Source organism: Lepisma saccharinum, chromosome 3 (genome assembly GCF_977018435.1).
Source record: "Lepisma saccharinum chromosome 3, izLepSacc3.1, whole genome shotgun sequence".
Classification (NCBI taxonomy): Eukaryota; Metazoa; Arthropoda; class Insecta; order Zygentoma; family Lepismatidae; genus Lepisma; species Lepisma saccharinum.
The window spans coordinates 109,098,281-109,121,674 of NC_139231.1; the positions used below are offsets into that span (position 1 = coordinate 109,098,281).

Below are 23,394 nucleotides of genomic sequence, written 5' to 3' on the forward strand. Positions count from 1 at the left end.
CACACCACCATGAGGAAATTAGGGAGCTACGAATGAGTATCATAAACCTGGTCATGGAAACCTACAACAACAACTGGAGGTTCGTCTTGCTGACCACATGTCACCCCGTTACTGGTTGGATAATCGCCTACCTCTGTTGAGGCATGTGGGAGTGAGGCTAATAGTTGGTAGATGGGTTCTGGCCCTCAAGGGTTGTTTCACCATGGGTTATTGTTATTAAGGATATTGACACACTTACAGAATGACATTTGATATTTACACAAAGAAATAACATCGTTTACAAAACCAAAAAACAAGCAAGTGATATGTCACAATTTGTTACCACAAGACCATGGATTGCACATCACAGTCTAGTGAGTCTCACAACTCACACTGCATTAAATAGCTACCCTTGAGCACTGAAAGGGAAATAGTTTTCTTCCTCTTTTATCAAGAATTCAATCTCTGTTCATTATTTGCTGGGGTGTGCAGATAAATTGTTGATAACAGTTGTGAAAAAGTAATCTGCTACAAGGAGAACTGCAGAAACATTGATTTATGGTTCATGTGCAATTACTGAAAAGTTTTGTAAAATGTGTTATGCCTCTGGATCCAAATAAATAATGGTAAATTTGTGTGTGTGTGTGTGTGTGTGTGTGTGTTCATTTAATATTTTTTCCTTTGTGTGTAAAATAATCATCATCTCTTCCAGAAGTTATCCTGAACAACAACCCATTCTTCAGTCGCAAATACGAAGAAGCATACAGAAGATCCTTGAAGGACCCTGAGGAATTCTGGGGAGAAGTTGGACAAGAGTTATCATGGACAAAACAGTGGACGAAAATATTGGATGACTCGAATAGTCCCTTTACAAAATGGTGAGCACATACTTTAGACAAAAATGAAAAGATGCACTACATATATTAATGTAATGATACATAAGTGGATGTAGAATATATAAGGTATATAGTGTTTCAGATCCCACCTTAAACTGTAGGTCTGGTCCCGATTAGCTTATCTGTGCATAAAGTGGATGGACTTTAGAACTCCTACACGTAATTCTTGAAACTTTCCTGGTGGTGAATGATTTCCTATATACATATTCGCATCAGTAAAATTACAGGCAGTGGCGGCGATTGAGTTCCAAAACTGGGGGACAAGGTGCCAAAACTAGGGGCAGGGGGGGGGACAAAGATAGTATATTTCCCTTTGTAGATAAGGTTTAGCATAGTGCGGGGCAAAAGTGATGAAAAGTGAGGGGCAACTGCCAACCTCGCCCCCCTAATCTCCGCCACTGATTACAGGTTTGTTTTAGGTTCAGTTTGTGGTCAGATAACCAATCAGGGCTGGATGTTCCAAGTCTTATTCGATCCACTGTAGTACAACAATATACCTCCACCAGGAAACAAACCAATGGATCCTAATTAATTACAAATTGAAGTAGGACAAAGCTGTAAAAACAAAGGTCAGCACTAGAAAATACTATTATTGAATTATGCATTGCAAATTAACAATAATCAGCTTAATGTAGTGTGAGTTACCTTATCGGCCCATGCAAAAATGAGAAAATACGAGAAAGATGTAACAGATATTTTACTGTAACAATTTACTTCTATTTGTGAATATAAAGGTGAGCAGTGTTTGTAACTGCTTTGCCAATTAGCATTGTATTTATCTTCATTCATTGTTTGCTGTGAGATAATTAATTACTTTTCTTTGATTTCAGGTTTGTTGGCGGAGAATTGAATGCATGCTACAATGCCGTGGACAGACATGTTGAAGCAGGTTGTGGCGACAAAGTAGCTCTTATTCATGACTCTCCTGTTACAAATACAGTGAAGAAGGTCACATACAAAGAACTACAGGACAAGGTAAGAATTCTCTAGAGACAGAAGCTGGCTGGAAATGTACGATAAGAAAGAAGGTTGAGTTTCATTTCCTCTTGTACTCGTATCTAAGATCATTGTTGCTTAAATGTGAAAGAAGAGTGCCACTACTTCCACATGCAACATCAAATTTGCATGGCTTTAGGCAGAAAGAAGTTTGGCAGAAGTTCAACTATAATTAGTCCCATACTTAACAGTATTACATACAGCCACTACGCACTATACAAGCATGTGTTTTATGGAACCGAATATAGATTATAAATCTATATTCTATGCCAAAGGAAACATGAGTCTAACACGTTATGAAACCAGAGGTCCCAGGTTTGAACTCTTCTCAAGGGAGATTAAAACCATATCCAAAAACACAGGGAATTTAAAGGTTGCACAGGGAAATTTAGAGCAATCGTAAGCAAAATTTACAGACTGCACTAGGGACAACACTGGAATTTAAAAATGAGTTGCTAATTTTGGTTTCTGAATTTGCATTAATCCAACATGCAAGAAATTTTGAGGGCTTTGGGCCCCATACAAATGTGGAAAGTAATAGTAATGTAAGATTAATGTACTCTTTCAGGGAAAGGAACCCTCAATTTATATCTCGGGTGGCACCTACAATGGTGGGTCCAAATCAGTGCTAAAAGTGGGGAGAACACAGTTAAGTTAAGTTAAGAAAATGTTTACAATGCATCCCCACCTACTGGATTGCCTCCATGTTGATCCATTCAAGTACTTCCCCACTTATCCCCAAAATTCAACCAAGGAACAGCAGTGAACACAGTGGCTGCTTTCCCACCCCCAAGAAGGCAAAATCTATTCTATCAGTTGGGAAAGTGATGGTGAAAATGTTCTTGTAGTTCTGGTTGACAGTCTCCCAAATGGACAAAGCATCACCATGCAGTATTATGCTGACTGTTGAGAAAATTACGAGAAAGTTTGAACATCAAGCACTGAGGGATGTACTCTAGAGAGGTGATTTTTCCTCAAGACATTGCCTCTGTCTACACGTGCCTCGTTGCCATGGCTACCACCATGAATGCAGCTTGGAATTACTGGAACACCTGCCATATTTACTCGAGCTTGCACTATCGGATTACCATATCTTTCTCAACCTAAGAAAGTGTTGGCTGGGGAGAGTTTTGTCTGTGATGTGATGTGATGTTATCAATATTGTGCTTGACTACTTTGACAGCCTTCAGAAAAGAGTCTATGAGATTGGGATCAGAACACTCCAGAAGCATTGGTAAAAGTGTGTAGATCTGAAAGAAGACTATGTTAAAACATAGGTTGGGCATTTGGTCTTACAGGGTTTTCTTTCTGAATGATGCTCTGGACTCATGGGAGGAGGCCCCAGACTTTTTTTTTGGGAGGGGGAGGGGGCAGCAGTGCTCGAAGTGGGGAGAATGTGAGGTGATGCTATCCTCCCAGTTAGGAAAATTCTCATGAAACATCCCATCAACAAGATAATTTGTACACACTGCATTTTTTTTGCTCCATCATGTTGCAAGCATCCCCACTTTTACACAAACTGAGCAAAGGCATCCGCCATCCCAGGCTAGGAATTTTCACTTCAAGCACTGGGGGCAGACACATGAAAACTCATAATTTGTCTTATGTTATTATTATGTTTTATAAATCAAGTTGAGACTCGAGTGCACTATTTAAATTAAAACTGGATTCACCTTGCTTCCTTTCCATAAACATCCAATTTCATATATTGATGAATAGTTGTCTTTTTTTGTACTTCTGTGAACGATGCACAGATATCAGAGACCACACAATCCGCTCTCTTTCATCCACGTTCTCACCCTACAATTTCATAATTCGAATTATGTGATTTTTTTCCAGATAACTCGGAGGGGAGCACTTGCCCCCCCTTACCCCCCTCTGCAGGCACCCTTGGGGATGATCCTTGCATTATCTCCCACAATAAAACCAGGACACACGGACAAATATGTGTGTGAAGTTGAAAACTATTGGCATGACAATTTCCATGACTAAATTGCGAAACACGCTGATGTGGAATGGGTCATGTACTCTCCAGATCATAATCCCTGTGATTTCTTTTTCTATGGTATGCTAAAGCAGGTGTATTCAGTGAAAATCAATGATGTCAGTCATCTAAAGTAACATATCACTAATTAATGGGCTAGGGTGGATGGCATGCATTATCATGTTCAAGCCAAAGTTGCAAAGTGCACAGAAATGTCCATCAAAATGGTGTTGAAAATCTCGTTATTTAAAAATGTGTTCAGACTTTATGCGCATTCTGTATTATATGGATATTTATTTAATGGATTGACCATTGAACTGTTTGTATAGTGTGTATGTAGCCACAGTCATAGCAAAATAATTTCAAACTGTTCTTCATTTCAGTTTATAGCTCTTGAGAAATGTGTACGTGAAGTGCATTAAAATGCTGAGCAAGTGAATAACAATGTATTTTAAACTTCCAATTGGAACTTACAACATATTCAGAAAAAAAAATGTCCCAACAAAAAGAAAGAAAAGTAAGAAATGGTCTGTAAGTTCTCTGTTTATTTCTTGTTTTATTTTTACAGGTGTCTCGACTGGCAGGGGTACTGGCTAATCTAGGGGTGAAGAAAGGAGACAGGGTCCTCATATACATGCCAATGATCCCAGAAGCAATAATGGCCATGTTGGCGACAGCAAGGCTTGGAGCCATTCATTCTGTTGTATTCGGTGGTAAGGGAATCAGGTGAACTGTTCAAGTGAATTTTGTTCAAATAAGAATTCAGAATTCGTTCCTGACTTTAAGAGAACTTGGAAGTTATTTTGCCCAAAGTGCTAGTGGAAAATATGTAAAGTATTTAAGTTGTTTATTCATGGATTAATAAGTAAGAAGAGGAATGTAATGAAAAGTCTCTTTCTCCTAAGTTTTCTCCCCTTCTGCATTTTTCTATATTTCAATGTCATTTCTTTAAAATTACAATTAGTATTATATTATTATTATTGCTATTATTGACAATTATTGGCTATTATAAGTTTATGTAAAATTCTATGTTTTTGCACTTTTATTTTCATTGTTTTTCTTGTATTCGTACCTACTTACAGTATTTAAGTGTGTTCTTACCTATGTATAGGGTTACCAGACGTCCGGTTTTTCCCAGACATGTTCTACTTTTTAATCTTATGTCCGGCGTCCGGGAGGAATTTGAAAAATATCATAAATGTCCTACATTTTGAGCGTCACATAAGATGAATTAAGAATATACGTGTTTCAGTTGAACAAGGAAAATCATGCAACTTAGAATACAAGTTTATGGACTGCACTTCTAAACTCAATAGTGAAATTTATTTTGATTCAGTCATTGTCCTGCTATAACAAAAAACAAAAACGGAAGAAATTTATAATTGATAATGTCACTGTTCTGTGCATGAGCGAAATTTCTTGCCTTGAAGCTTATACTGATGGAATAAGGTGTTTCGCATTGTTATTCAATATTTTGATTGTAAAGCAGGGGCTATAGAGAACAAAGTTATTGAACTAAAAACTACGCCAGATGGAACTGTTGGAATCATTTCATTGCTGAGTCACGATGCAAATGTTAAGAGAGTATTTTCATTACCATCAGCACAACTGACTCATGAGAAATATTTTTTTCAAGAAGTCTGTAAAACATTTGGTACTGGTTCAATATATTTTCTAAGAGTTTTACTGTTCCTCAGTCTCTCAGAAATATATTTTGACTAAACCTGAAATTTTGAGAAAAATTGGTTCCTCTAAGAAGTACCAGTTAAAACATAGTAAGAAGTGTATTGTTTAGTTTTGATTACAAGTTTGGGAATTTTGCATTTAAAAATTCATTAAGAAATCATACATATATTTTTAAAATTACTGAAAAGTGCCAATTTTAAATTACTTTCTAACTTGTTCTAGAAATATGTATTATTTGTTGCAAGTGTTTTGCATCCTACATTTTGACTTCAAGTCCTACATTTTGGAACATTTTGTCCTACATTTCCCTTACAGTGATCTGGTAACCCTACCTATGTAGGGCTAGGTGGTAGAAGCTATGGCTGAACCTCATTTGCTAAGTAAATGATTATTATTATTATCATTATTATTTTGTGATAATTTTCACTATCTTGTTTTGCCACTCTAAACCAACTAGTAAATAATGCAACTACCATATTTACACATGTATAATGCATGTGCATGTAGAATGTGCACCCAGGTTTTTGATGAGGAAAAGCAGCAAATAATTATATCTCGTGTATAAGGTACAGTACAATTCGGGTTCAAGAAAAGGTTTTCTTAGTTGTGGGTTGTAAAGCTGTTGCTATGCCGATCAATACCAAGTGACATCATACCTATTTAAAGAGTCACCTAAATTGAATGAATTGTTGTTTTAAGTCCACTTTATGCAAAGAAAGACTAATCGGGACTGGACCTATAGTTTAAAGTGGAATCCAAACCACTATGTGCCTCCACCGGGTATCAAACCCAGGAACCCTTGATTACAAGGCGACGATGCTACCACTGAGCCATCGGGAGGCATTAAAGAATCACCTGTTGTTATGTGGATGAAGAGGAGAATATCATCAGGTCACCAACAAATGCCACCCCTACCCTTCCTGCACTGTGTTTAGCATCCCAAAACTTTCCCTTCTGTAACCACCTTGTTTTTTCTGTATTCTGCATTAGAATAAAGCATGTTCAAAATTATGTTATGGATTTGCAGTGCTCAGGAAGTTATTTTCTATTACTTCTTGCGCGACAAATACCACTGATACACATGATGTGATGGGAAGTGCATGCTCGAATTCTGCCAGAACGGCTGCTTTTCTCGGTGTCACAAAATGTTCTGTTACAAAGTGAAAAATCATGGGAAATGGCAATTTTACTTTTATCGTGGTTTTTTTTTTTATGTATTATTACAAAAGAAATCCAACCTGGTAATTTGTATTTTCACCTGTTGATATATATGTGTCATGCGGAGTGACATAGTGAAAACATGCGTGGTTTCATGTTGACTTCTGAAATATTTCATGCACAATATGCACCATAGTTTTGGGGTCAAAAATTTTGGAAAAAGTGCACATTATACATGAGTAAATACTGTAATACTGACATTTGAAGTAATTTAGTTCCATTTAGTTTCCCTATTTCTTTAATTTAGGCTTTGCTGCGAGGGAGCTTTGTGCCAGAATTGACCATGCTGAACCAAAAGTTATCATTGCTGCAAGCTGTGGAGTGGAACCTAATAAAATAGTCAAGTAAGTTAATAAAACAGTACTTTCTTCCTCACCAGTGTTGCCTTTACAAGAACGTAAATGCCTGAAACTTGTATTCAGAAGGTTCTTGGTTCAATCCTGAGAATTGGCAGCTTGGCTGTGAGTTTTTTATCCAAGTAAAGTATCGGTATGATATAATATTATATATATATATATATATATATATATATATATATGTTTGTGTGTGTGTGTGTGTTTCATGTCTGTTAGTAAATCTTTACCTTTACCCTTTAATCAGTATGTTAGTTTTAGCTTCTTTTCCATCTCTTGGCAAGGATAACAGGTTGAATTATCAAGTAAAATGAAACAGCATATTATAAATTAGGTCTTGTTTTATATCAGCAAATGTCAATTGTACTCCCTACTGCTTTGTTGCACATTTCTGAACCTGAAAGAAACACTTTTTGAGGATAAAGCAGAATTAAATTATGTTTAATTTTAAATTCCAGGTACAAGCTTATATTGAATGAAGCCATTAGTAAATCCCATGCGAAACCACACAAGTGCATCATCTTCCAGCGAAAGAATGTGGATGTAGCTGACTTGGATCCTCAGTACGACTTGGATTGGGAAGAAGCCATTTCTACCACACTACCTCATCCCTGTGTTCCAGTTGAAGCTAACGAACCACTTTACATACTCTACACATCAGGAACAACAGGTATTGATGTTGGTTTCATTATCTTGTCTGGGAAGTAGTTCTTGCTAATTTTAATCCAAAAACCATTTGAATTGAGTATTGTTTTAAGTCCATTTTATGCATAGATAAGCTAATTGGGACTGTGCCTACAGTTTAAAGTGTGATCCAAACCACTGTGTGCCTCCACAGAGAATTGAACCCAGATCCTCTTGATTGCAAAGAGAAGATATTACCACTTCACCATCGGAGAGACATTGTAGCACCTTGAAATTATCCCACCTTGTGTATATTCTAAAACACTGAATTACAATGTACAGCTTTCCAAGAATCCTGAAAAAGGTAAACATACAGAAGTAAAGTGATACATACACATGGAACATCTTTTTCACTTCTTGAAAAATGAAAAGGTTGCTAAAATGTATCAAATCACATGTGTTAAATTTTTGCAACAAAATTTAGCCAAATACTTTCTAGCCAATCACAAACCTTTATAATTTATTAATGAATTGCCCTTTTTTATCTTGTAGGTGACCCCAAAGGAATTGTACGCCCTGTGGGTGGACACATTGCTGTTGTATCATGGACAATGAAGGCTATTTATGGAATGAATAAAGATGATGTGTGGTGGGCTGCCTCTGATATGGGATGGGTAGTTGGGCACACGTATATATGTTATGGACCTTTAGTATATGGAATGACGTCCGTCATGTATGAAGGAAAACCTGACAGGACACCAGATGCTGGACAGTATTTTAGGTATGTGCATTACTTGATTTTTATTTCTCTTATCTTAATTAGTTGCAGGCAAAAAATGCATTGTTACCAGTTTGCCACTTTATGATAACATTTCAGCAAACCTCCTAGTTCAGCAGTTACCGTAGTTCAGTATAATCCATGGTGGTTCTCCCATTTAATACCTCAGTTTATCATTTGTCATCATTATGCTGATGCTAGTTGGTATGGTACGTACATCCCTGGTCTATATCATTAGTGTTACTTATGAAGCTTTTATCATGTTAAATAATGAGGCTTTGTGAGCAAAGGCATTGTGTCTTGGTGTAACCTGACAAAAGGTTCATGAGTAAAGCTTATAGGTTGCTACTTATAATGTTATCTGCTTGTTTGATACATATCTTAAAAATTATTGATTCTGACAATCAATGTAGATGGATAGATAAAATAAAGTACATAACACACAATCATGTTTCATGAGAACTCTGGTTTGTAAAGACATACCAAACCTTAGTTATGTCTTTCTCCCATTCAAGCTGACCTCATTCGCAGTATGATCAATGTAATACACTATGAAGTCAGAGATCTCAGGTTTGAACCCTGCACAAGGCATTTTGTTTCTCCCTGTTGCGGACTGGCAACTATGCTCACATTACGCGGGATTGAATAGTCTGTGTGTCGGTAGTATGGCGGTCTCGGGGTGAAGACAATATAGAAATTGTACAATTTTGTATCTTACCGTTTGGCAGTAATAAATAGTTGTTATTGTTAATTTATGCGTCGTCGTATCTGTAAGATCCTAGAAACGGAACTACACTCCCATCATCTATTTTGTCAGTTCATCATCCATCCTCATTGTCACAATTAACTCAGAAGGTGAAAAAGAGACATAATATAACATAAATAGAAATAAAGAAAGAGATATTCTTTTCAAAGGCCAACGTTGATAAACAAATTAGTGCTGTAGGATAGAAACTACGACTGTTGCCCATCAAGACAGCCCACAACAATATGAGAGCCGGACCCTGTGGCCGAGTGGTTAGCACATCGCACTGCGACGCTAAGGGTCCCGGGTTTGAATCCCACTCGGGCTTGGTTGTTTGTGAATGTTCATTCATCAATTTCATCATTTCATTATTCATCCCCATCTTCGCAAATTAGCCAAGAGGCACAAAACGCGAAGTAAAATAAACTAAATCAATCAATGAACAATATGAGGTGTGTCCATGAGAAACAACCAAGTCAGCAAAACAATCACCACCACCCTGTTGATATTGTCAGTGGCATCTGCATGTTATAGCTTTTTGTCCTGTTGATGTACAAATATCTACACAACAGCAAATGTATTCCACAAGAAGAATCTCTTGAGTGGTCTAGGAGAAATTTAAGACAGGTTGCATTTTTCAGAAGTTCTTTCAATATGTAATTTCAAAAGAGACATTTGAGAGAGAGGTTTCAGCATTCAGTAATATCATAACTCATTAGACTGGAATAATAAATTGATATTGAAGAAGCTAGTATACAGTATATCAACAAGATTATCAATAGAACAGATCACAGTGACAAAAATAATTCCTAGCTCTACATGTTCAGCAAGAAATGCCGAATTCAACTTTGCATGACATAAAGCTTTCTTTCACATCACCATATTTAAGAACTTTGTAAACCAGGTAACTAGGCATAAAGGACTTACATCTAATCATAAAAAGAGTTCTGTGGTGGAGTGGTTATCACAGCATGCTACAACAGCAGAGGTCTAAGGTTCGAATCCCAGCCTGGACAAAGATGTTCTTTGAAATTCACCAATTTCATTGTATCATCACTCATCCGATCATCATCATGATTTGCCAGAAGTGGCAGAAAGAGATACTATCATCATCATCATCCTTCGCCGTTTCCTGCCTCTGGCTGGGTCAGCATAGAAGTCAAGCCTCTCCATTCTTTCCTGGTCTTCCACCACTCCTCTCTTTCTATGGTGTTCCAATCTTGTCCTCTTCTCCTAACACTCTCTGCTATCTGCTCTTTCCACCGACATCTTGATGTCCCCCTTGGCCTTATTCCCACTTCTTGTGCATGGTAAGCTCTTACTGGTAGTCTTTCTGCATCCATACTCTTCTTGCATCTCAACCACCTCGTCTGTACCTGATCTATCCTGTCCTGAAGCTTCACCATGCCCACTGTCTGTCGGATCTTCTCATTCCTTATTCTATCCCTTCTAGTCTTCCCCAATATACTCCTTAAAAATTTCATTTCCACTGCCTGCATCTTTCATTTGTCTCTCTCTGTCATTGTCCAAGTCTCTGCTCCATACATAATTATTGGCACATACTATGTCTTATATATTACCTTCTTACATTTCATAGGTACATCCCTGTTCCATATTAATCTTCGAACGCTTTGATATAGTCCACCAACCATTTGTCCTCTTCTGTTTACCTCCTCATCTATTCTTCCATTTCTCTCAATTATGCTTCCTAGATATTTGAAGCTCTCCACTACCCTCAACTCTTCCATGTCCATGTTTATTCTTGGTTCATTCTGGCTCTGTTTCTTGTTGTTATTAGCACCTCACTCTTTTCTGCACTGAATTTCATTCCTGCTCTTCTGATTTCCTCATTCCAACTATCAAGCTGTCTCTGTACTTCTTCTTCCCTGTTCCCCCATATTACTAAGTCATCAGCAAACAACAGGGCCTTCATCTAAAATAACAAAAATGAAATCAAATCATGAAAAGAGAACAGATATAAACAAGTTGTACTCTAACCAAGCATTTTTTGAATCTTAGTATTTCTCAAAGAAAAGTTGCCAACAATTCTCTCACTAATGTGACTGTCAATATCCAGAATTCTTGTCTCTACTTGAAAGATTTGTTGTATTAGGTAAATTTGCATATAATTATCATGTATTCTGAAATGAAAATAAACTAATTTCTCACATTTACCCACAGAGTTATCCAAGATCATAAGGTGAAAGGTATGTTCACAGCACCTACTGCCTTGAGAGTAATAAGAAGAGTTGATCCTGATGTTACAGTAGGAAAGAAGTATTCCACTAAGTCGTAAGTATCTTTCAGAGAAGAAAATTCCCTAAATATGCATATCTCAATATTCATTTGAAATTAGCAGTACGTAAGTAAGATTCAGAGAGACCTCGACTTCAATAAGTAGGCTGTTCAGCAACTTCTTATTTAAATAAAAATGTATGTAATATTCCCTCTCCTTTACCAGGTTCAAATAATTAACATGCATGAAACACACAAGACTGGATACCTACCTTATCTGGCTGCACCAGAGTGTATGTAATGAAGATAATAGTACATAAGCACTATCCATAACTAGTGTGTGTAATATAATTAAGCCTTGTTTCCATATTAAAAACACTTGATACAGGGTTGAAACGTTACCTGTTATTTTTTTTATATTAATAAACTGCCTTGGTCAACAGCTTAGTGTTTTTAGTGTGTGTGTTTTATGGAAGTAAGATTCCATATACGAGGGTCACTATTTATATTTTGAGCCTAACAATGAAAAAACAGGAATTTCGCATTGAAAACTGCTTTATTGTTTTTTGAAGTATTCTCCTTTATGGTCAATACACTTTTGCATTCGTTCGAACCATTTGTCAAAGCAGTTTTTCCAATCTTCTTGAGACACCTCCATAATACGGTTTTTGAACGCATCAACGGCGTCTTCCGCCAACGAAAATCGTTGTCCACGCAATTTATTCTTGACATTCGGGAACAAGAAGAAGTCATTGGGTGCCAAATCAGGACTGTATGGTGGATGACCCATCAATTCGATTTTTTGACTGTTCATAAAGTCGGTTGTTAGACGAGATGTGTGACAGCTGGCATTGTCTTGATGAAGAATGATCCGACGGCGTTTGTTTGTTTTCCGTATTTGAACGAAGACCTCTGGCAAACAAATTGTTGTGTACCATTCAGAGTTGACCGTTCTACGTTCCTCTAAAGGCACAGTTGCCACATGACCAGTTTTCCCGAAAAAACAGGCGACCATTTGTTTCGATGTGCTTCGAGCGCGAACAACTTTTGTTGGATTGAGTTCATCTTGAAACACCCATACAGTCGACTGCTGTTTACGTTCCGGCTCATATGCATATATCCATGATTCGTCACCTGTTACAATCTTATATACGTCTTTTGAAGCACCACGATTGTATTTATTGAGCATTTGTTTGCACCAATTGACGCGAGCATCTTTTTGAGTTTTTGTCAAATTGTGTGGGATCCAACGAGAACATACCTTTCTCACAGCTAAATGATCATGTAATATTTTATAAATGCTGGTGGAACTAATGCCTATGGTTGCCTCAATCTCGCAGTATGTCACATGACGATCTTGCAGTATTAGGTTTTGCACAGCATCAATGTTTTCTTGAACAACAACTGATTTTGGATGACCTTCGCGAATCTCGTCGGTGAGCGAATGGCGGCCACAATTAAATTCGTTATAACAGCGTTTCACAGTGGCAAAGGATGGGGCTTCATCGTCAAATGTGGAAGTAAGTTGATCGATGCACTCTTGTCTTGATAATCCACGTCGAAAATTGTAAAAAATCATCGCACGAAAATGTTCACGAGTTAATTCCATTTTATTGCTGTCGCGCAATCTCCAAGGCAACATAAACAACACAAGTGAAGCTATTGACAAAACATTTGAAGTATGTTATGGTCAATAATGCCAGACGATTCCGTGCAAACGTCAAATCGTGCCTAACTTCAATCAGTGTTGCCTAAATAGTGACCCTCGTATCTTAAGGTCTGCCTGTAGTTCTGTGTTGAATACAGTTCACAATTAGTTGTAGGTGACAATACTATATTTTAAAGAAATATTAAAATAGGTAGTAAGTAAAACAGGAGCTGCAGCCAGCATTGCTTCATTAATTGTATGTTGCTGCATCATGAAGTGATCATATTTTTTTTAATATTACTTCATAAATATCAAGATGCATGTTACCAAACTCTGTATTTTCTTGTGTTTTTTACTATTAATTATTTCTTTAGTGATAAATAATAATTTGTGGGTTCTTTAACTGAGAAAATAACTGTACAACAAATCTATAAGTTTTTATAATCATTAGAAAACATTTTAAATGAGTGATGTCTTAATTTTTTTCAACAGACAGTTCGCTTTGACAATAATGGAAGGATTTTTTTTTTCCTTCTCCTCCTCTCTTACATAGGTGTGCACAGGCCCTCTGATTTGGGGGCACAAAACCTGGATGAAGTTCAATTAGAGAAAGAAAAAACATTTCATATCACTGTGCATTGATGGGTACGAAAGAGGGGCATATATATAGTGTCGAGACCTGCCGAACATCACTGTATTAGAAGAATTCAAACTTCCGTAGCACCAATGTCCTCCCACCCTTCCTTTATTTCCCCTCTATGTGCTTGCGAGATTAATTTACATGTAAATATGGTCTCCTACAACAGATTGAAAGTGACCACACATAAATTATTCATTTCCAGCAGTGACAGCTATTATGGGGCATGAAGATGTGGTTCCCCCTCACTTTCTGTTCACACATGTTGGCCTCTTAATGCTAAGCTTTGTCTACCAAGAAAAATTAAACTGTCCTTGAACCCCCCAGTTTTGGCACCCAATCACCGCTACTGATTTCCAATGTATGGACAATTTATTCCGCAGCCACATGAGGTAACAACTAACGAATAAAGTGTGTGGGAGCGTTAATAACAATACATTTGCTAGAGAATGAAGTTGGATAGGTCAATTGCATAGGAAATAATACACCCCTTCCGAAGTTGCTTGAACTTTCATCGGCTTGAAAATACTATTTCTTTAAGAGCATAATATTGTTTAATAATGGTGATAAGATTCCTCTACACTAAATTTCTAAATGAGAGTCTTAGGGGACGGGGGGGCATGTGCATTCCTACTTAGTATCATGAGTATCACATTTTTCTGTAAATCAGGTTCATCTATTTAATAGTTACTTATTTGTTGTTCTTATTTTGTAGATTGAAGTATTTGTTTGTAGCTGGGGAGCATTGTGATCATGAGACCAAAGCTTGGGCAGAAAAAGTTTTCCAGGTATATAATTTGTATTGTTCTATTGCTAATTCTATATGTGATATCAAGTGACAAGCTGCGATTTTTAAAAAATACATGGATTTCATCATTCTGAATATTTAAATAAATTAAACATGAATTATGTATATTTAAAACTACTTTACAATCTATGATATTCCAAATTACAAAAAATTACATCTGTTTGGAATTTCTTCCAAAGCATCCAAGCAAATCTATATGTTGTTTACTTCACTATTATAGAAAATAGGCTTATGCTGCCATGTGTTGATTTTACTTAGGTACTTTGTCATATACTTGGCTAAAAAAAAATATAGTTTATGTGTATTCTTATGCAATTAATGACTTTTTGCTGGTAATGCATAATTCTCATATATTTAGTGGAAAAATGTAACAAGATTATCACATTTTGATTTATAGTAAAAGTTTTCCCAGTTTAAAAAGAACATTTAATTATTTTTATGGATGTTTCTACCATCATTATAAATTGCATTTTATAGTATATTTAGTCAATCACTTATTTGGACTTGTTGTTGAAGGTACCTGTATTGAATCATTGGTGGCAGACTGAGACAGGACATTCTATAACAGCCTCTTGTGTTGGACTAGGTCATAGTCTAACTCCTCCAAAATACAACACTGGCATGCCGTTTGCAGGTTTTGATGGTAAGCATACTGTTAACACATATATTTCAATAAGCATATCATATTTATGCCTCGGTCTGATTTTTATAGAACAGGATTGATCCAGTATATAATAAAGTAAAATAATGCATCTAGCTCTGTTTAATATTAATGCAACAGTTGTCTCAGAATTGACTCTTAACTAGGAAAAACTAATGTTGGTATCATGTGCCTGAAGGCCATAGATTGTAATGGTTGTTGGGCCTGTGCCCAAGCACTACCGTTAGGGGTTATGTAACTCAAACGTCTGGGCTTCGAGCTGAAAGAAAATGCAATATTATCTAGGTAGAGTCTTAATCCTAAAGAGGAGAACCTGTAAGGTAGAGACATAATTAGGTGCATAATAAGGATTAACAATAACAAGGTTTATTATGGAGAATAGGTGTTTCTGATATTTGAAGAATATCTCAACCTATATGTTAGGGAAAGGGAGCTGCTAGGAAAGACGGGTTGATTAGCGATACTTAGTAAAGTTGAAGTGAAGATCCTTGTCCATCTTTTAAGTACCTGAAGACAGCCTGGACTTGGCTGGGTGGATAGTCATCTTGGGTCCGAGACTGGACACTGCCTCCGGCCATACTTCAGATCTGCTAGCCGACCGACTACCACACCTCTAGTCTTGTGACTAGGGCTTATATACTTCGGGTGTGGCCAAAGCAACCTTAGGCAGGGTTATTTCTGTTGCCTGATGTCATTGTCAGGAAGTGTAGAAAGTCAGGCAGGCATGGTCAGAGGACTGATTGTATCTAGTGTCCTTGCATCGTGTCATCGGGTGGTTCGCATGTGGTGTCCTCACATGTGGAGCTCTCCACACATGGAGTAGCTGATCGTATCTGGTTCCTAGAAACCATCGCAGTAACCGCAGCTTTCTTTTGTTGCTGATCTTACTTCACTTAAGGGTAGAGAGTGCATGTGGACTGAAGACAGGCGAAGATAAGATCCACAGTGCCTTGAGTGCGTCCTGTTGCGAACCGCACCCATTTCCAAGTTTACAGAAAGTCATGAACGTACTGAAAATTGCACATTACAAGATTGAATAATAGCTAAGATCTGAGGGTTTCACAGCCTTCCAATGTCCACTCATCATAAATTTTCATTGTGATTTACAAGATATGTAAAAACAAATGACATAAAATGTATATATGTATACATAAAGAAATAAACCTATTTCAAAAGAAAGCTCCTGTTAGCTTAGACCACTGACCTTTGGTTGGAGCAGTCCTGGATCTGATCCTGGTATGAGCTCCAAATGAGGACAATTGGGGATCTACCTGATGCCAATAGCATCAGACTCTGTTCACAAATTCCAGAAAATAACGGTGATTGGATTTGGTGCGCTGACTACGCATCACCCAAAGAAAGCCACTTGACAGGCTCTGGCCCTAAAAGGGCTGTTATGCCACAAAGTTAAGTTTTACTTAAAAGGAGAGCATGCTATTTATCTGCACACATAACATTCTGAATGCATTTAGTTCCTTATTTAAGGTCAACTTTAAGTTTATCATTATTACACTGTTCTGCAATGTTATTGTGCATTTCTGGTCATCATTATACTGGATTCATCTCTTATTCTGTAATAGTACGAGTGCTGAAGGAAGACAGATCACCAGCAGAGACCGGAGAGCTTGGGAGGATAGTGTGCAAGCTTCCCCTTCCACCTGGTACCATGTCTTCCTTGTACAAAGCTCCAGAAAGATTCAAAGAAATCTACTTCTCGAAATATCCTGTAAGTAAACTCATTTAACACCTTAATATTTCATGCATGTGAATTCTATATGTCTACGAGGAGGAATATACAAGAATATAACATACAGGTTAACTAGCATATTGTCCATCTGATATTATTTGCCTTGTACAATTCAGGAGAAAAGTATTGATTCAAAGCTGGTGTCAACCAAGAATTCTGTTGTTCACCTGCACAATGTTCATTAAGTTCAAAGTTTCTAAAATAAGGTCTCAATAAAAGAAGTAGTGTATACTTGTGAAAAATAATTTAATTTTATGTATACTTTATGTACGGATGCTAATGAAGACTAAATCTACTGTAACAGCACTGCATGCTAAGTTTTCAGGGAGATAGTTGTCCTTGCCCTCATAACATAAAATGAAACATATATGTCAAGAACAGAACTTCATAATAAAATATATATTAACTCTTTAACTAACCTGATTGATTGATTGATTGAGTTGGTATTTAAAGTCCACTTTATGCACAGTAAGGCTAATTGGGACTGGACCTGCAGTTTTAAAGTAGGATCCAAACCACTGTGTGCCTCCACAGAGTATCGTACCCCGGGATCCCTTGATTGCAAGACAACAATGCTACCACTGCGCCATTGGGGAGGCTTAAATAACTTGAATATATATGTACGTACTTCTCATATAAACAATATACATAAACAAGGTTCATCTCTCAATAACTGGTTGCTGTGTACAGAATACTGCACCTGGCTATATACAATAGTTGTCAATTGATTGATTCATTTTACTTTGCTTTTTTGCCACTTTTAGCTAACTGTGAAGGATGAGTGATGATACAATGAAATGAAGGGACACTCACAATGAACACCCATGCTCAGGCCAGGATTCAAACCCAAAACCTGTGTCATTGTAGCACACTGTGCTAACCACTCTGCCATGGAGTATACAGTTATCACTTACCCATGCATAGGTATACAATATTTTGAAATATCACCTTATGATACATAATAGATACCACATAGAAAGTAAGTGCTGACTAGATATTGCTCAATATATTTTGTTGAATACATACTGATTCTGTACAGCAGTATCACATTTATATGCCACTCTTTTTTGTCCCACTTGAAGGGTTTCTATGATACAATGGATGCAGGATATGTTGACCGGTTTGGGTATGTACAAGTGACCTCAAGGGATGATGATGTTATTAACGTAGCTGGCCATCGTCTGTCAACGGCTGCTTTGGAAGATGTGATCCTCAGCCACCCAGATATTGCAGATGCTGCTGTGATAGGTGTTCCAGATGTAACAAAGGGAGAAGTTCCTCTTGGCTTGTATATTACGCGGGCAGGTAGGTGTTGAATACGAAGAGTTCGTGTTGCATTATGATGGTGATGAGACGAGTTGAGTGATAAAGTTTGTCTGTGTTATTGCACTTGTCATGAAGAATCAATGATGAAATGTTGATGTACTTAAACATTTTACTTGCTATGCTGCAGCAGACACGTTTTCTTTCCATTTATTTGTCATACAACATATGTTAAGAAATATATTTACAATTCAATTAGGTCTGAGCCGATTATATGCCAAGGTATTGGTATCGGTTAGATTTTATATACCAATACTCACGAATTTTCAACACTTTCACGGAGTCTAATTATCTTGGATATTATGCAAAATTCAATTCTGTACAAATATTATGTTCACACAAACTATATTGAGATTACATAACAGGTATTTTAATAATATTCTGATGTAATTTATGAATGTTTTAAAAACAAAACTTTGTAAATTGATGCTTATAATTGTAGTGAAATATTCCGTATTCTTAATAATTTTCAATTGTTACAATTTTCAAGCATCAGTATCAGTATCTCTGGGAATCAGTAAGGGTATCAGTATTACTAAAGTGGTATCGACAAAGACCTAGTTAAAATACAAATAAAAAACTAAAGGTAAGAGTTAGAATATCATATTCTCTTTTCTTATTTTAAGTTCTGAAAATTTGCACCTGTTTTGAATTCCTCCCAATTTAATTTTTTTAATAGTTTCATGGCAGCATAAGCCTATTTTCTATAATAGTGAAGTAAACAACACATAGATTTTCTTGGATGCTTTGAAGAAATTCCAAACAGATGTATTTTTTTGTAATTTGGAATATCATATAGCGATTTGTCAAAATGACAGAAATTTTCAAAAAAGGCTTTGTTGAAACTGATCAAAGGTTCAACATCACCTACCTTAACATTCAATTCTTTCATACAGTAAAACTATTGTGTACTGTGTACAAAATAATTACATGCTACAACTGCAAATAAAAGGAAGCATTGAATTTATATATATATATATATATATTACATTGTCAAAAATATTTATCCTATTAAAATTTATAACATTGGTAATGAACACTATTTTTTCCCAATTCTTGAAGCATGTAAGAAATCTGAGGAATCTCTTAACAAAGATGTTATCCGCATGGTGAGAGAACTCATAGGTCCAGTGGCAGCCTTTAAGCTAGTGGGAGCAGTTAGAGGACTTCCTCGTACAAGATCCGGCAAAACATCACGAAAATCCATAGCTGAATTGGCAAGGAATAAATTTGTCAAGGTACATGGAATCATTTTCTTAATTCTTGTGTTTAAAATTTTTGTTTTCAATAACCAACTTAAACTTGCTTTGTTCCTGTGTTTCCAATATTTATAATATTAAATGTCCAACTATTATGTTTGCTGCTAGTTGCACAGATATAGTTATAGGTCGAATTAAATTTCTAATTATTTCAAGTTTCTTCTGTTGATTCATGATCTCTTATATATTTGTAAGTTATGAAAATTACAGAATTCTTACTTAAGGTACCTGTTCATAATCTATTGCACTTTATAGTGGTAATGTTGTCACCTTGCAATCAAGGGGTCCTGGGTTCGATACCTGGAGGAGACACATTGTTCAGATGCCACTTTAAACTGTATTTCCAATCCTGATTAGCCTTTTTGTGCATAAAGTGACTTAAAATAACAAATTCCATCAAACAAACAATATATTGCATTTGAATACAACTGTAATGCTGCAAAACTTAGATTTTTCTTGCTTCATTTGTGAGCCACGATGGTCTAGTTGGTAGGGTGTCTGACTGCCATGCAGGAGGCCTGGGAGCCCTTTCCTAAAATTTTGGGAAAATCTAAATTTTCAAATGAAAGCAGTAAAGAACGTAGGAAAAACCAAAATGGTAACTGAATCCCACCCCCTTAAAATGACACCCGCTTACCATTTGTGTCCTTGAACAACTTTGAAAACAAAAGTTAAAGATGGTAACTTTGGAATATTTTATTGTGTGTTCCACCCCCCCCCCTCCCCCTTGCAGAATGCAGCTATGTAATATCAGATTTTACAATTCCAGCCCCTCCGAAATAAAATCCTGCGTACGTCAGTGATTGTAATGGACACTAAGTTCAAGGATTTTCTTGAGGAATTTTAAGCAATTGGTTCACCGGAAGGATGTCTTTATAAAATCTTTGGTCCTGTTTGTAATTAAATATGTTACATTGTGAAAATGTTCTGAGAGACTTTTTTCTAGCTTCTCATTCTTTATATGTTTCTTTCTCTGTAGATAAATGATACCCAATGCGCACCCACATTACCTAAATTCAGTGTCTGTCTAAAGTACAAGGGAACACAATGAGATTCACATCACTGGTAAATTTATCACTCAATTAAACGTTACCTGCCAGACTTAAACCTACATTAAAGTTGTCTCATTGGTTATCACAGCACATTTTTTTTTTATGAAAATTGTTCATTTAGTTCCATTTTTCTTGTGCAGTTGCCTGGAACAATTGAAGATCCTACAGTGTACAAGGAAATCAAGCAGGTTTTGCAAAAGCTAGGTTATGCTAAAACAGCACCTGATCCACAGTGAGGATTCAAATAAAAGAGGTAGGTGTGTGATAACAGGAATAACGATAATTTTTGGGAGGCAAATTTTAGTCAGAAATATATGGAAAATGTTGGATATACAGTAAGTTAGTTTATGTCATAGAACTGTAAAGATAAAGATTAGCCATTGTACACTCCTGTTCAGATAGTGGCACATTCTTCAACTGTACAGCCCTATAAAGTGTGTCACGTTATGTAAACAGGAGTGTACATTTTTTTTTTACAGACCACAAAATAGAAAACCCACAATAAAAAAAATTCTGCTTGCTGTGAATATCTATATAATAGATGAACAACTAATCAGGCAGATTTTTCATGAGCATTCCAGTATATTTCAGTGATTTTACAACAGTGCAGTAAATTAATAGATACCAATACAAAATACTCTTTGATCTGGACTTCCACATAGTACATCCTGGACTGCATTTTGCAGACTAGGGAGGCTCTAGCGTCTGGACTCTCATCCTAATATTCTGTGGGGTTCATGTTGTGTTGTCCCTACATGTTTGTGATTGTCCCTTCATTCATCTCACCTTATCACCATTCATCCTCATCTTCTGCCATCTCCATTCATTTTTTACAGCACCATCAATGAAAAATTTATAAAATGTGAGACAGTAATTGTACACAACATTTACACTGAATGTTAAGAAGCAAGGGCGCCTGCAGGGAGGGACCAGGGGCATGCTTGAACCCCCTGAGATTTCTGGAAAAGTTAATGTAATTCGAATCGTGAAATTGTAGCTATATTTCATAACAAAAAAATATTGTCTTTTATGAGTTACAGACCGTAAGTTACAGCAACTGTTATTATTATTATTATTGTTGTTTTTAAGTAGGGTTACATTTAAGCTTACAGTCTATTTTACATTGATTATCTGTATATAGATATACAGAAACTGGAAATTGCAATTGTATGTAATTTTACACTAGTAGTAGTAACATAAATAATAGAAATAATAGACCCTAATAATAATAGCAATAATAATAATAATAGTAATAATAATAAAAATTGTATGACGCTGCCCCCATCCCCTGAGAAAAATCCTGTGAGGGCCCTTGTTAAGAAAAGTCAATGCTTTAAATCAAAAATTCTACAGAGTTATGTTTCTTGTTTTCCAGAACTATGAAGAAAAAGATGGGACAATCAACAATTGCTTGATTGAATATGAAACCTGGATTATAGGTGTGCAATTTAGGAGTGCCGAGCACTTAAGCTTTCTGCCCATCAGCAAATCAGGGAATATTTTATAGTCTTCCTTTAGATCGTTAACATTATATATCAGTTTATATTAAAGATAGTTTCCATAAATATATATATGAAATATTCATGTGTACTGACTGAATTTTCTAAGACATTTTAAATCGTTTGAGGTTAGTTCTTTGTATGTTAAGATTTAGTATCATTGATTTTATTTGAAACCTGCAAACATGTATATCCCTCCCCAAAATGTAATAATAGAATAGACCTGGTCTGTATCCAAAATGTAATGTTTTTAAATATACTTCTTGAGCTGTATCAAATATTATTGGTACTCCTCAGCACATTATTCATATTTTAAAATAGTATTGTAAGGTGGTTTTCTTCTGTTCTTGAAGAAATATTTTTTGCATGTTTTACATTGATTGTCACTTATGGTCATGAAGATGGTATTATACTACAGAATGTAATTGAATTTTGTTTGATAAAGTATATTCAGCTCATACATTGTTGTGTTGTGTGAATGATAGCAAACAAATACTGTTTTCTAATATAATTTTCTTTCCGCTTGCAGTATTTCTTTCTTCTTGTGTATATCATTTTACGCTCAAGACCCTCTGTGTATTTGTTTTGAGAGGGTTTTCTTTTTTGTATTATCTACATTGGTAAATATTACATCGAAATCTGAAATTAGGACTAAGATGGTGTTGGTGAGTGTTATGTAATTAAAGAGCTATGTATACATGTAGAACTCGAGCACATTTTAAAAACTAAGTAATGATAATTAATGAAAATACAGCATTGTAAATATACTATCACCAAATCTAATGAAAGTTAATTTTTAAATCGTCAAAATTTATATTTGTTATTATATTTACTGTTATTTATTGTGTACTTAGTGTTAAAATGTATTTGCTCTAGATACTGTCTCGCTGTAGTTGTTTTGTCAGGATGAAGGTGTCTTTTATTCATTACAACTGAATGTAAATGAAGGTTAGGTAAGCAATAATATTTCTTCCACTTTTCCACTATTGTAGTAATTTATGTATTATTTGACAGTAAATATATATTTTATGTTAATAAAGGTACATTGTTTTACTTGAGAAAGTTAAAAAGTATTGAAAAAATTCATGAAACCTTGGTAAATTGCATAGAATATATTGATTGATAATTAATTTTTTGTAGTTTATTTGTATATTATTTCATATTCTGATGTGTGGTCAGCAGGATGAACCCCCAGTCATTCTAGGTTTCCGTGATCAGGTTACACTACTCATTCGTAGATCCCCAATTTACTAATGATGGTGGGTG

At 36.0% G+C, this 23,394-nt stretch overlaps 1 protein-coding gene across 1 annotated transcript in view; it reads left to right on the top strand.

Annotated features, from left to right (window-relative positions):
* The window catches only part of LOC145985296 (acyl-CoA synthetase short-chain family member 3, mitochondrial), a 72,320-nt gene extending 49,156 nt beyond the window's left edge, over window positions 1-23,164 (top strand). The window contains exons 2-15 of the mRNA XM_083119139.1: window positions 692-857; window positions 1,706-1,850; window positions 4,424-4,568; window positions 7,007-7,103; window positions 7,571-7,782; window positions 8,289-8,517; window positions 11,441-11,551; window positions 14,495-14,567; window positions 15,104-15,230; window positions 16,829-16,974; window positions 18,078-18,300; window positions 19,381-19,556; window positions 20,770-20,882; window positions 22,005-23,164. Coding sequence (XP_082975265.1) covers window positions 692-857; window positions 1,706-1,850; window positions 4,424-4,568; window positions 7,007-7,103; window positions 7,571-7,782; window positions 8,289-8,517; window positions 11,441-11,551; window positions 14,495-14,567; window positions 15,104-15,230; window positions 16,829-16,974; window positions 18,078-18,300; window positions 19,381-19,556; window positions 20,770-20,865 — 1,946 coding nt within the window. The 3' untranslated portion in view covers window positions 20,866-20,882; window positions 22,005-23,164. The remainder of the gene's footprint in view (window positions 1-691; window positions 858-1,705; window positions 1,851-4,423; window positions 4,569-7,006; window positions 7,104-7,570; window positions 7,783-8,288; window positions 8,518-11,440; window positions 11,552-14,494; window positions 14,568-15,103; window positions 15,231-16,828; window positions 16,975-18,077; window positions 18,301-19,380; window positions 19,557-20,769; window positions 20,883-22,004) is intronic.
* The last annotated feature ends 230 nt before the right edge of the window (window positions 23,165-23,394 follow it).